The following is a 13,539-nucleotide window of genomic DNA, read 5'->3' as shown; positions in this document are numbered from 1 at the left end:
TCCAGGGCTTGATCCTTCAAAAACCAAATCTTATCTAGATCAATGATCATGCAGGCTGGTCACTGAAAAGGAAAAAAGGCTTTGGGAATGTAGTAGACATTGGCCACTAGATTTTGCAAATGGCAGCTCTAGAAGTGTTGGCTCAGGGAGCCAGTTTTTTTTTGTTTTCTGTTTTTTTTTTTTGCAGTGTGCGGGCCTCTCACTGTTGTGGCCTCTCCCATTGCGGAGCATAGGCTCTGGACACGCAGGCTCAGCGGCCATGGCTCATTGGCCCAGCCGCTCCACGGCATGTGGAATCTTCCCAGACCGGGGCACGAACCCGTGTCCCCTGCATCGGCAGGCGGACTCTCAACCACTGCGCCACCAGGGAAGCCCTGTTGTTATTATTAAAATACCTAATAGCTATTGGGCACTTACCATGTGCCAGGCACTGTGTTGACCACTTAACATGCGTTGTGTTTACATAACCTATGAGGTATTATCCATATTTTATAGCCAGGGAACAAAAGCTTTAAAAAGTTAAGTCAGGGACTTCCCTGGTGGTCCAGTGGTTCAGACTTCGCCTTCCAGTGCAGGGTGTGTGGGTTCAATCCCTGGTCGAGGAGCTAAGATCCCACAGGCCTCGCGGCCAAAAAAAAAAACAAACAAACTCCAAAACATAAAAATCGAAGCAATATTGTAACAAATTCAATAAAGACTTTTTAAAAAATGGTCCACATCAAAAAAAACTCTAAAAAAAAAATGTTAAGTCATTTGCCCAAGGTCAACAGCTAGGAAGCTAAGATGCAAACCCAGCCTGTCTGACCCTAGTTTAACCCTGCTATACTGCCTCCTTAACTCTGTTTTTCACATGAGACTTCAGCGAAGGGGTGGGGGAGGGGTAGGTAGGGAAACAAAGGCAGCTCAAAAACCAAACAACCTGAAAGGTCACGTGGAGGGCACAGCAACAGCTACTTGTTATCCTCCTCCCTCTCCACTGTTTAGCCCTCTTCAGGACTCAAGTCAAAAAGTACCTGTTACAGGGTCTTCGGCCACACCAAACCATGGAGTGAAATATCTGGAGTAAAAGTCAAACGCTTGAGTCTGCCCATCAGGCTCTCCCTTGATGGTGAGAATGAGTCCTTTCACCTTCCCCGTGTTTTCCACTTGCGGCAGATTCTGTGTGTTCACTTTCAGGCTCTCCAGAAATGACCTTGTTCAGAAACGGGGTGGATCAGGACAAAGCCATTCAATAGACTACCCACTGCCCACACTCTGTAAAGCAGGCCAGGATGCAGCTTGCCAAATGGCTCACCAGGAGGGGAACAAAACTCTCTGGCTGTGTAAATCATGGTTTGACAGAACATGGCACAGCCAGACCAAGCCAGAGCCATAAATCTGGGTGCTCGGCCATCCCCAGGGTGCTGACGAAGCCAAAAATCTTGTTTACCTGTTGTAAGTATCACTGAGCCGGACCAGGAGCTTTCGGGTATCTGGGGAATAGCGGATGTCCTGAACCAGTGTGTCACCTATGGCAGTCTATGGAGACAGACCAAAACCTCCTCAGGAATTTATGAATTTGACCCATGTTTGGAGAGCAACCTCTCACGAGTGTCTGCTCTGTGCCAGGCACACCCAACATCTCCAATCCCAGGAGTTTCAGGTCAGTTTCGGGACTCAAGGTATTGCTCAAGAAGGCCAGTTTCCTGGCAGCCAGAGACCTTGATGAGGGTTGAGTTTACCCTCTGAGTTTAGCCAGAGATAGGCATTGTTCACACATGTTACTACGTCCCTCAACACACAACTCCTTCAGGTGGGTATTTTCCCCATAGATAAGAAGATTCAGAGAGGCCCAAGGTCACACACACACACACACACACCCCTTGACCCAGGTCTGAGGGGCCCTGGAGTCAAAGCTCTGAATTACTACTGTCTACTATCTGTAGAGGTGCGGGCTTCATGCCTGCCTCTTGGAGTTGTTGTGAGGATTAAGTGAAATAATATGTGGAGTTCCTGCAGCAGTAACTAGAAGCTTCCACATGGGAAGGACTCAGGGCCAGCAGTCTGATTGGAAGTGGGGACTAGGGCACTTGTCTCAAGGCTGCTCTGCTTGGCAAGCTCGCTGTTCTCACGTAGACTTTATGCTACAGATCAAGAACGTAGCAACATTTTCAACATTTTCTAGAGATACCCTGATTCACCCTTTACTGGGCTGCACATAGCCTCGCTCATATCCAAGACACTGTATGTGTCTTGTGCCCCCCCGAGTCATCCTGTGGCACCACCACCAGCTGCCTTCAGAACAGACAAGAGTTACACAGTAGTTGTCTGGTTGTCACTAGGTGGCTTCAGGTTCTCTAATCTTCTTTAGGGACTGAGGTGTTCTAGGTCCTATCGCCAAGACTCCCTCTGCCATGGGTGATGCCTGGAATGCTGCCTCTGTGACCACTGCTGACCAACGTTCCCGACCCCTCCCAGAAATGGGAACGCCTACAGCCCGATCCCATCTGCTCTCCGGGGCCTCTCAGTCTCTCTGAAGGGTCATTCTCTGCATGGATTCTTATGTCAATTTGAAAGTTTAATTCTCAGCTGAGAATCTTATTGCCAGTTTCTAGGAACACAAAATGACAATACTCACAATAAATAACCCTTCATCATCCTCATTTTACAAATGCCAACCCTGAGGCTTAGAGAGATCAGGTTAAGCTCTTTCTACCATGAACAAGGTCTAGCACTGTGAATATTTTCCATTTTCTTGCCAATATGTTTAAAGTAGTTCATTTATGAATTCGGCTTGTCTCCCAAAACTCAAGCCATAGGTAGAGCTGAGTGTAAAATCAGAATCCATGATACTTGCTTATACTCTGAAAACTTAAAGCAAAACACTAAAGAGATTATAAATCCTGAGTTGAAAATTCACTGAGAAATACCACAATACGCCATTTTACAGAATCATTTTTTCTCATGGCTGCCCTTGGCCTGGTCCTGACCTGGGCCCTTCCTGCTCTACAAACTAAGCACCTGGCCATCCAGGGCTGCTCTGGCCTTCTGGAATCTCTGGGAGACAACTGTAGTGCTTGCTGCACTGGGTGGCAGTGAGAATTAAATGAGATAATACATTAAAACACTTAGGGCTTCCCTGGTGGCGCAGTGGTTGAGAGTCCGCCTGCTGATGCAGGGGACACGGGTTCGTACCCCGGTCCAGAAAGATCCCACATGCCGCGGAGCGGCTGGGCCCGTGATCCATGGCCGCTGAGCCTGCGCGTCCGGAGCCTGTACTCCGCAACGGGAGAGGCCACGGCAGTGAGAGGCCCGCATACCGCAAGCAAAAAAAAAAAAAAAAAAAAAAAAAACAAACCACTTAGTGTGTGGCACTGCACAGGGGAGACTCTCAAAAATGTTCATTGTCATCATCGTCATCATAACCATCATCATCAAGCCCCATTCCCACACAGACTCCTTGAGGAGGCCAGTCTATGTACCTTGTCTTCTCTATCGAGGTTCCCATGCTTTCCTGCTCTCTTCCATCAAAGCACAGCCCTGTCATCTCAGGTGTATTCTCCACTAAAGACATCAGGACTCCGACAGCTGCCAGGCAGTTTCCACTCTTTCCTTTCACTCTCAGCCTGCCACACGACAGCCTCCCCTCCCCCACCTTTCCATGGAGGCTAATCGGATAATGAAGAGTCAAGGAAAACTGGTCAACCTTCTCACTAAATAGATTCAGTATTATTTTTCTTTTTTTTTTTCTGGCTGTATCGGGTCTTTGTTGCAGTGCAAGGGCTTCTCTCTAGTTGTGGCTCACGAGCTTCTCTCTAGTTGTGGCTCTCGGGGTCTGTAGTTTGCGCACCACGGCTCTATCGTTGAGGCGCACGGGCTTAGTTGCCCCGAGGCATGTGGGGTCTTTGTTCCCTAACCAGGGATCAAACACCCATCCCCTGCATTGTAAGGTGGATTCTTTACCATTGGACCACCAGGGAAGTCCCTAGATTCAATATTAAAATTCAAATCTCAAATGCACGGTGCAGTATTCAACCAAGCTTAGAATGGAACACTTGTACTGGTAGAAGGCCTATCTGTTGAGATCAAATAGTACCGAATCTTTGTTCAAATGATAACAGATGATCATATCACACGGCTCAGGTTTGATTCTTTTCACCAACCTTTATCAAATCCTCCACTTCATGGAAGTCCTAGATTGGGAAAAAAGACAAAACTACTGTAAAACAGGAAAGCTGTCAGTTTACGGCAATAATTAAAAAGAGCTGGGAATTCCCTGGCGGTCCAGTGGTTAGGACTCCATGCTCTCACTGCCGAGGGCCTGGTTCAATCCCTGGTCAGGGACCTAAGATCCCATAAGCCGTGCAGGGCAGCCAAAAGAAAAAAAAAAAATTAAAAAGAGCTGACCTGGGGATGGGCTGGATAAAGAGGCAGGTCCAGGACGATACCATCCTCTTCTCTTCTGGCCTTTAGTTCCCCACTCAGAGTGACAAACGTTAGGGTGCTATTCATGTTTTCTGGCCAAAAAAAGAATTCTATTTTGTCAACTAGAAAACTTTTTGAAAGGAATCAAGAAATAGGAAAATAAACATTGTTATATAGTTGCATGTCTGTTTTGATCACTGTTATGTAGTCTTAGATTCTCTGGCAGTGTTGTTCTTTCCAGTAAAGGGGTCCCAGGTTTGGGTTACTTGGGTCCTAAGTGGAGAAAACTCTCACTGGATTCTAACTTGAGAACCAAGAACATAACTGATTGGACTTGACATCATGCTGTGCCCTTGAAAAAATTATTTAATCTCCTTAAACCTCAATTTCCTCATTAATAAAATGGGGTAATAATTAAAACCATACTAATTTCATTTTACCAATAAATTGGGGGTAATAATTAAACATAGCTCATAGGGATGCTATAATGTTTTCTAATGCAGATTTTTAACTATACTATATTTTTAACTATACTATATTTTTAAATACTATAGAGTTATAAACTCTACTAGTTTAAGATAAGCCAAAGGGATGACAAATAGAACATACAGGTCATGTACAACAGTCTGAGATGAACAAATCAAGCTTACCATAAACAAACCAAACTATATATAAAATCTTGATTTAAAGATTAGATCACCAAACCTGATATAATATCCCTTCATGTTACTGATACAACTTGGGCCACTTATCTCAGTGTGGGTAACATTTTTAGTGAAAACAAAGATTTATGACTTAATTCTTTTCTCTTCCCTAATATTTCTGTAATACTTAACCATATCTCAAAGGTGAGAAAATTCAGCACCGCTGATTAACTTTCACAGAATAAAATTTACATTCTGAAACCCAAAGTTTAATTCTTCTCATTATAATTGGTGTAAGACGTCATTATTTACCAAGCATTTTCTCATGGAACCTCAGGCCCACCCTGGGGAGGACTATCAGGTCTTTCTTTGGTGCTACCACTTTGCAGTTCAACTTCTCCCTGTGTTCAGTTCTGCTTTCTTTTACTCCCTTAACAATACTGATCTCAAAAACACTGCCCCCAATTCTTCTGGCATGCCAGTGTGTCTCAGAGTCTGCTTTCTGGGCAAACCTGACCTATTAACACCTTCCCTTATCATCCCCACCTAAGTTGCTCCCCCAGAGAACTTCTTTTTCCAACACCCTCCTCCCCACAGTTACCCCTGTGTCGTATCATCCTGTTTATTTCCTTGTTTAACTTTCTGTTTGTGGTCTACACTTATTCATGGCTGCTTCCATCTCCACTTTTAGGACATTTCCAGGCATCTCTCTGCCCCATTCCCACAAAGCCCTGATCTTTATCTATTATACTAAGTGTAGCTGAGATGGACACAGGTAGGATTAAGGTGCTGCATCCTCTCTTCACAGGGTAAATGTATACAGCGGGGGCTCATTAATATTTAAAATTCAGAGTAAAAAAGCTCTTATTGTGAAATGAATTTCAATGTGGGTGGGGACATATTCGGGGCAAAGTTATGTCTTTTGGTTCCCCAGTATCATATCATGTTAGACAACTATTCTGTCTTGCAAACTCTGCTCCTGTGTTTGTCAAAGAGACCAGAGAGCTCCTATTTAGAAGAAAATGGCATTCCAGGAAACAATGACCATGGCTTTCCAACATGCAATGGTACATACTCTGAAAGATCAAAGTGTTATAGAAGCTTGCTGTTTTTGTTTCTGCATAATAAATCGCATGAAATAAACTTTGCAGTGTCTTTATACCAGTCACTTTGGTTCACAGGAAAGAATGTGTGCGAGTTTTTAAAAATATTTGCTATTTGCTAAATGGTAAGTTCATAAAAGAAAATCACGTTACTTATTTTGTGAAACAGCACAGCTGCAGAAGCCAGGGTAGCGTGGCCACAGAGAGGAACCTCACTCACTGGTGTAAACCACCTTAATCCAAAGCAGGAACCTTCAGAGGAGAAAAAACCAAAGAGAGATGAGATCATTCCCATACAAGGGGGTCGTAAACTTTTCATTTTCTTATTCTTTTCTAAATATTTCATTAGCATGATTCATCACTGAAACATGTTGTGAAAGGAGGAGCAAAGTCTAGGCAAGCCTCCTAGGGCCCCCCAGTGCTAGATCTGGAGCTGAAACACTCAAATTCACCAATACCTGCTCCCCCAGATGAAATGAAAACCAGATTAGAAGCTCCCCCCCCTCTCCTATCTGCATGCAAATAGTAAATGGACATTTCCCTTAACTATCATTCCCCCACTGGAAAAGCAGCTTCTTATGCCATTCAGGAATGGTTAAAAAAAAAGCGTATTTACTTTGTGTAAAGTTGTCAGTTGGGTGTAGTTTTTGGATAAAAGCAGTTTCAGAGAGATTCATTTCCTTTGCAATTTTTTGATGCATGTCTTCATCCAATTTCTAAATTAGAAACAAAAGGTTATTGAGACTCCAGAAACAAAAATCTGACTTCCTTGGACAGCAACTGCCACTAGTAAATAACAGTTTATTAATATTAAAAGTTATATGCCTAAAAGGAAATAATCACCAAGGAATTCAAGGCACTTTTATAAAGATGGTTTTTCAGAAATCCATGCATGCAACCATGTGAAGAGCTGTGGAGGTTAAAAGCTAGAACAGATTCTGAAAACCTACCGGCCTGGGCTATCCTTTGTCAGATTATTATCTAGTCTATCTGAGAGCATGTGTTCTCTTCTAAAAATAATTTCTGCAAATGGAAACTCCACAATCTCTCTTTTCTGTTGGATGAAGAGATGTCAGGTGCCCACTCTGAGCAGGCTGGACCACTCTGCCCCCATTTATGCACAGTTCACTCCCTTTCATGAGTCAGGCCTCAGGCCAGAGGTCACCTCCTCCAGAAAGCCTTCCAGACTGCTCTGTCTCTTCCCCAGTGCATAGACCACCTGAAATTACTTGCTACGTCCTTTTAATGTCTGTTCCCCTCACCTCTGACTCTGGCTCTATGAGAGCACCAACTGTGCTACTTTGCTTTGTCCTGATTTAGAACAATGCTTTTATTCATCCTGGGATGGAAGGAGGTCAATAAATATTTGCTAAGAGAATAATTATCCAGTTAACCTTCATTTTAAACACCCTCAATATAGATATTTTTATCCACTTACAGATAAACAAATTAAACACAGAAAGTTTATGTAATATCCTAAAAACACAATACGTCTAATAAATGGTAGACTGATTAAGAATGTGGGTTTTGCAAATGGTAAGAACCAGTGAATCTAGAGAAAAAGTATGTAGATGTTCATTCTTGAAATTTTTCTTAAGTTTTTTAATTTTTCAAAATAAAACAATTTTTTTAAAGTAGGCTTTGGAAACATACATAATTGGATTTGTAACCTGGGTCAGCTCCTAGAAACAGTGCAAGAGTGGGCAAGTCATTTCACCTCCTGGAGCCTCAGCTTCTATGCCTTTAAAGTGGGAATAATAGTACTTAGGTCGAAGGGTTATTGTGAAGACACCTACATACATATACATGCATAAACACATATACACATTCCTCTTAACTCAAGGGAAAAAATGGGCTGAAGCATGAATTTTCTTTTTGAGAATGAAAAGCAATTTTTTTAATCAACAAAATGATCACTACTTAGATTTTGAATTCTAAAGAAATCTCAAGACATTAACTATACTCCAATAAAAATTTATTTTAAAAAAAAGAAATCTCAAGACAAATGCATTTTTGCTTTGGCAAAACTTACTATTCTTGAGCTCCTGAAACCCAGAAATAAGAATTATGCTTTATTCTAATAAATTCATAATTCACTTATCTGAGTTATGCAAGTTAAACACCCTTGTCTTTTAGTTGATTCAAATTCTTTTGAAACACTTTCCGTATACTCATATAACATTACAGATATGTTTACCTATTAAAGTTTCTGTATTGAAAAAAAAGGCATAAAACAGCAGTTGTGAAAAATCAGTCATGATTTTTAAAATATCAGCTGATGTAAAAATCCTAACAGGGGACTTACTAAGCTTTTCTTAAAGGAGCTCTGTATTAAAAATCTGTAGAGGCTCTGTAGTCCTACAGAAAGAGAAATCACTTAAGAAATAGATACTTATTTTCTGAAAAAAATAACACAATGGGTTTTTCTGTTTGTTTTTTACTTAATGTTTTTCTTTCAAAAGATTTAATCCAATAATGCATATAAAGTGCTCATCACAGTGCCTGATGCATAGTGAGTACTTGATAAACGTTACCTTTTTAAGTGGTTCAAAGCCAGTGCTTTAACCTGCCACGCCGCACTGCCTCCCCATAACAAGGAAATTATTATTATCCCTTTAACAGGCTGCAGGCAAGAAAACCAATGTCTATCAGATAAAATGGACTCCTGCAAGCAGAATCAATCACTGAGTGCCACGCTAGGCCACCAGCATCAGCACCATTCCCAAGGGAATGTGTTAGAAATGGAGAGTCTCAGGCCCTGCCCCAGACCTTCTGGATCAGAATCTCCATCTTAACCAGAAACCAGGTGATCTGTGAGCACATTAAAGTCTGGGGAGCCCTGGTGTGTAAGGTATGGTCCTCTGGTCAAGGGCCTGAGCCTCTCAGTTGAGAAGTCAAGATAGATACAGAAATCAGCAATGGATTTTGACATTAAGTACTCTAGGACTTTAAAGGTGAGGACTTGATGTGGACCTAGAAAAAGGGAAGATTTTGTTGAGTTGAACAGGAAAATGTGGGCAAAAAGCTTTGTATTGGGGACGCTTCTTGGGCAAATCACTTGACCTCACTTCTTTCTCCTTCTGTTAAATCTTTGACACTCTAGGATTCTGTAAGCTAAGGTAAGGAGAATTAGGATGGTAGGAATGAAGTGGAATGAGCACATGTCACACCTCTGGGCACCTGTGGGCCTGGGGAGTGAGAAGTCCCACCTGAGTAGAGGAGGGGGTTGGGTGCTGCTGAGGCCAACAAGGCAACAATGTTCAGAAGTGAACTCAAGCGCTTCGCAGTGGCCTGTTGAATGTTCTCCATGGAAACTGGCCCACCTGCCCGTGCATGTAACACCTGAGAGAAACTCAGAGCCATTTAATTCCCCAGTGCTGAGTCTGCAGTCACAGGCCTCAAAGGTGATTGAAGGGTTAATGAAGAAAAGCCTGGATTTGCCTCCTTGACTAAAGGAACCTGCTGTGCCTGCCAGTCCCTCCTGTATCTGATCTGGCCAAACTCCCTATCCTTGTCCTTCCTTTCTTTGCCTATTGCTTCCCGTGATCTTTAGGACCAGAGCCTCTAAAAGTATTAAAGCATTTCGCATTGTAGCCAAGCTCACCATCTATTGGTAATAGATTCCTTTGCAAATGGGCTTCTTTGCACATCAGCTAAATCACACACTTCACAGACCATCAACTCTTTAATCTTCTCTGCTTTGGTATATTTCACCAATTACAATTTGAATTTCTATAAGTGCAATTTCTGCCCCAGAACACTGAAAATGCACCTGCTATTTGCCTGAGGGGCCAGAGACAATGTAGAAAGTATGATAGTAGCAGCCCTCAATGTGCACCACATGTGGCTGAATTTCTACACTGGAACCAAAGATCAAAATAATGGTGAATCATGAGAAGATTAATATTGCTTCAACTTGGAGAGCTTTAGGAAAAAAAGAATGAGACTACATTCATTCAAAATACTGAATTTTGGTTCCAATAGTGTTTCCATTTTACACTACAAGCTTATTTTTAAAAGTAACATAATAGTTTCAAACCAAACCGATAACTGTTAGTTCTCTTGCTTTAATATCCATTTCCTTTTGCCAATTTCACATGAGTCAAGCTTCCAGCAGCAAAATTAGAGCCATGTTTGTTTTTCTGCCTTCCAATGTACTGCGTTGGGACACTGCGGTTCCATCACTATATGGCCCACAAAAGATTAATGATCAGAAAATCAGAGTAAAGTTTTAAAATACTCCCACCTTGTGGCAGTTTAGAAATATGACAGCCTAAACAGGACAGTCCTGCTCTGTTCCTTTGTCCCTCTGCTTTCCTTCCAGCGACGTTAAAGCACTTGGATGTAGAAAGTTCTAAATCATCTAGGAATGGGAGATTCCTTTCGAGGCACTTAGATTTCCGATTGTAAAGTTATGCCCATACAATGCAGCACTCAAACTTCAGGCCATCTTCAGTTGCTTCTAATGGATCTTATAGATGCTTAGTGTCTCCAGCTCCATCACAGAACCCAAAGAACATACTCACTTTGCATACCCTGCCCAACCCTCCCTACCAATGAGAACAAAAGATGAATAACTGTTGGCTAACTAGAACTCTTAGAAGGAGATTTTTGCCATAGTATCACTGATTATAATATTTTCACTTTCACTCAACAGATATCTATTTAGTGCCTCCCATGTGCTAGGCCTTGTGTGTTGGAACAAGTCAGAATAGATTAAGATCTCATGGAATGTACAGTAGTGAGAGAGACAGGCATTGAATGAATTACAGCAAGAGTGATGCATGTTATCAACTGGGAAAGGGTGCCGTGGGAGCACATAAAAGAGGAAGATATCTTAGTCTAGTATTGAGTACAGTGGGTTAAAAGCATGGGCCCTGCAGTCAGGCAGACCTGGGGTGGGATTCTGAAGTCAGCCATTTAACCTTCTTCTGCCTCCATTTTTCTCATCTGTAAAATGGGGATAATAATAATAAGACCTACTCATAGAGTGGTTGTGAGGGTGAAATGAAATAATATATGAAAAGAAATTAGCACAGTATGTATCTGACTGAACTTGCCTGAAGTCACTGCCCTCAAAGCTGAGAGTTATGTTCTAGAAGCCAGTGAGGATACTTGGGAAGCACCAATTCCCACATTAACATTTCCTCTTCCTTTGCGTTGCTCTCTTCCCTCAAATACTTGGCAAAGGAAAACACTTCAATGTCCTAGAAGAATCTTCTCTGCACTTTGCATCATTTTTCTGGGCATAAAAATGAGATATGAGGTTGTAACCCTCTAGAAACCCCAGGAGCCTCTGACCCAGTGTGGTCACACTGAGCCAGTGATCCTCTCTCTAAGGAAGGGTAGCAAGTTTGGAAATGGCCACTGCACATGAGTTAAAGCATGGATTGAACACAGCATTGCTATACACCTGTTTTTCTTTAAATATATAACCCACCAACCTGTAAAACGGGCTTTTGGTTGTCCCTAAATTTAACCAGAAAAACCAGAACAGCAAGTACTTTAGGAACTAAAACTAAGCATTCGTCTTTAAAAGTGTGAAGCCAGGGACTTCCCTGGCGGTCCAGTGGTTAAGAGGTCACTTTCCAAAAGCAGGGGGTGCAGGTTCGATCCCTGGTTGGGGAGCTAAGATTCCCACATGCCTCAGGGCCCGAAAAACCAAAACAAAACAGAAGCAATATTGTAACAGACTCAATAAAAACTTTAAAAAAAAAAGTGTGAAGCTGATCCTCCTTGCTGTCACTGGAAATGATTAGTCGTGTTTAAAAGAACAGAAACACACATGTATGAATATTACATTTGATCCTGGCACAGTGTCCAGCTTACGGTAGACAGCCAGTAAAGGCCAGCTGAATCGGGATAAATAAATATACTGGGCACACAACAAAGTTGTTTTTATGGATAATTTAAACAGGAAAACTCCAGAATAAGCCTCTCTTTAGAGAAGGTATCTTCTGAAACAATGGTTTTCAACTGGGGGCTTTCTCTAGTTGCGGCAAGCGGGGGCTGTTCTTCGTTGCGGTGCTCGGGCTTCTCATTGCCGTGGCTTCCCTTGTTGCAGAGCACAGGCTCCAGGTGCACGGGCTTCAGTAGTTGTGGCTCATGGGCTCCAGAGTGCAGGCTCAGTAGTTGTGGCACACGGGCTTAGTTGCTCCGCGGCATGTGGGATCTTCCCAGACCAGGGCTCAAACCTGTGTCCCCTGCATTGGCAGGCGGATTCTTAACCACTGAGCCACCAGGGAAGCACCTATATTAAAACTCTTGACAAGCAGATTTAGTCAATTTCAAAAGTCCTTGACGTGAAGCTATGTTTGCCATATTGTTTCTAAACAAAGTTCACATTTTAGAATCTGGCTGTTATTCTCTCACTAATACTCCTAAGCTCTTGTGTTACTTGACAAAGCCTATTAACTTTATTACTTTCTGCACTTTGTGGTTGGAAAATGCCAACTGCAAGGTTGCATGATGAATGCATCATCAAAGTAAGATGAGGACTCTTTGTTTTGTTTTGTTTTATTTATTTACTTATTTTTGGCTGCGTTGGGTCTTCGTTGCTACGGGCGGGCTTTCTCTAGTTGCAGTGAGTGGGGGTTACTCTTCTTTGCGGTGTGTGGGCTTCTTGTGGGGTCTTCTTGTTGCGGAGCATGGGTTCTAGGTGCGGGGGCTTAAGTAGCTGTGGCGTGTGAGCTCAGTAGTTGTGGTAGGTGGGCTCCAGAGCGCAGGCTCAGTAGCTGTGGCGCAGGGGCTTAGTTGCTCCATGGCACGTGGGATCTTCCCGGAGCAGGGCTCAAACCGGTGTCCCCGCATTGGCAGGCAGATTCTTAACCACTGCGCTACCAGGGAAGCCCAAGGTAAGATGAGGACTCTTGATCACCATTTTGCTGCTCCATTTTACGGAGAAAATAAGTATACCAAAGACTCAATTAACAATATTCACCTGTCTCAGTAAAACCTCAGCCATTCTCCATCTTGATTTACACTAGAATCACCCCGGGAGCTTTAAAAAACAGTGCTGCTTGGGTCCCACCCCCAGAGATTCTATTGTGATTGGCTGGGCATAGGAATTTTTAAAGCACCTCAGGTGATTTTAATCTGCAGCCACCTTGATGTTTGCACTCAAAGGCCCCAACTTAATAAGACTTTTTTTAATGTGTTATTTTTTTATTGGAGTATAACTGCTTTACAATGTTGTGTTAGTTTCTGCTGTACAGTGAAGTGAGCCAGGTATAGGTATACATATATGCCCTCCCCCACCCCACATCCCACCCATCTAGGTCATCACAGAGCACAGAGCTGAGCTCCTTGTGCTATACAGCAGGTTCCCACTAGCTATCTATTTTACTCATGGTAGTGTATTTATGTCACACTTAATCTCCCAATTCATC

General features: G+C 42.7%; 1 protein-coding gene across 4 annotated transcripts in view; it reads right to left on the bottom strand.

The window, feature by feature from the left end:
- Positions 1-13,539, bottom strand: part of PBLD (phenazine biosynthesis like protein domain containing) — a 52,364-nt gene that overhangs the window by 37,832 nt on the left and 993 nt on the right. For all 4 annotated transcript variants that reach the window (XR_004522610.2, XR_002176564.3, XR_002176563.3 and 1 more), the window contains exons 2-7: positions 6,768-6,867; positions 6,305-6,403; positions 4,387-4,496; positions 4,143-4,172; positions 1,430-1,518; positions 1,014-1,192 (exon numbers count right to left, since the gene is read on the bottom strand). Coding sequence is in view for 1 of the 4 variants with exons in the window: in XM_019936205.3 (XP_019791764.1) it covers positions 1,014-1,192; positions 1,430-1,518; positions 4,143-4,172; positions 4,387-4,496; positions 6,305-6,403; positions 6,768-6,867 (607 nt within the window). In the remaining 3 variants the exon portion in view is untranslated. The remainder of the gene's footprint in view (positions 1-1,013; positions 1,193-1,429; positions 1,519-4,142; positions 4,173-4,386; positions 4,497-6,304; positions 6,404-6,767; positions 6,868-13,539) is intronic.

This window comes from Tursiops truncatus, chromosome 16 (genome assembly GCF_011762595.2).
Source record: "Tursiops truncatus isolate mTurTru1 chromosome 16, mTurTru1.mat.Y, whole genome shotgun sequence".
Classification (NCBI taxonomy): Eukaryota; Metazoa; Chordata; class Mammalia; order Artiodactyla; family Delphinidae; genus Tursiops; species Tursiops truncatus.
The sequence above is the reverse complement of the archived record's forward strand: the minus strand, read 5'-3'. Positions and strand labels throughout refer to the sequence as shown.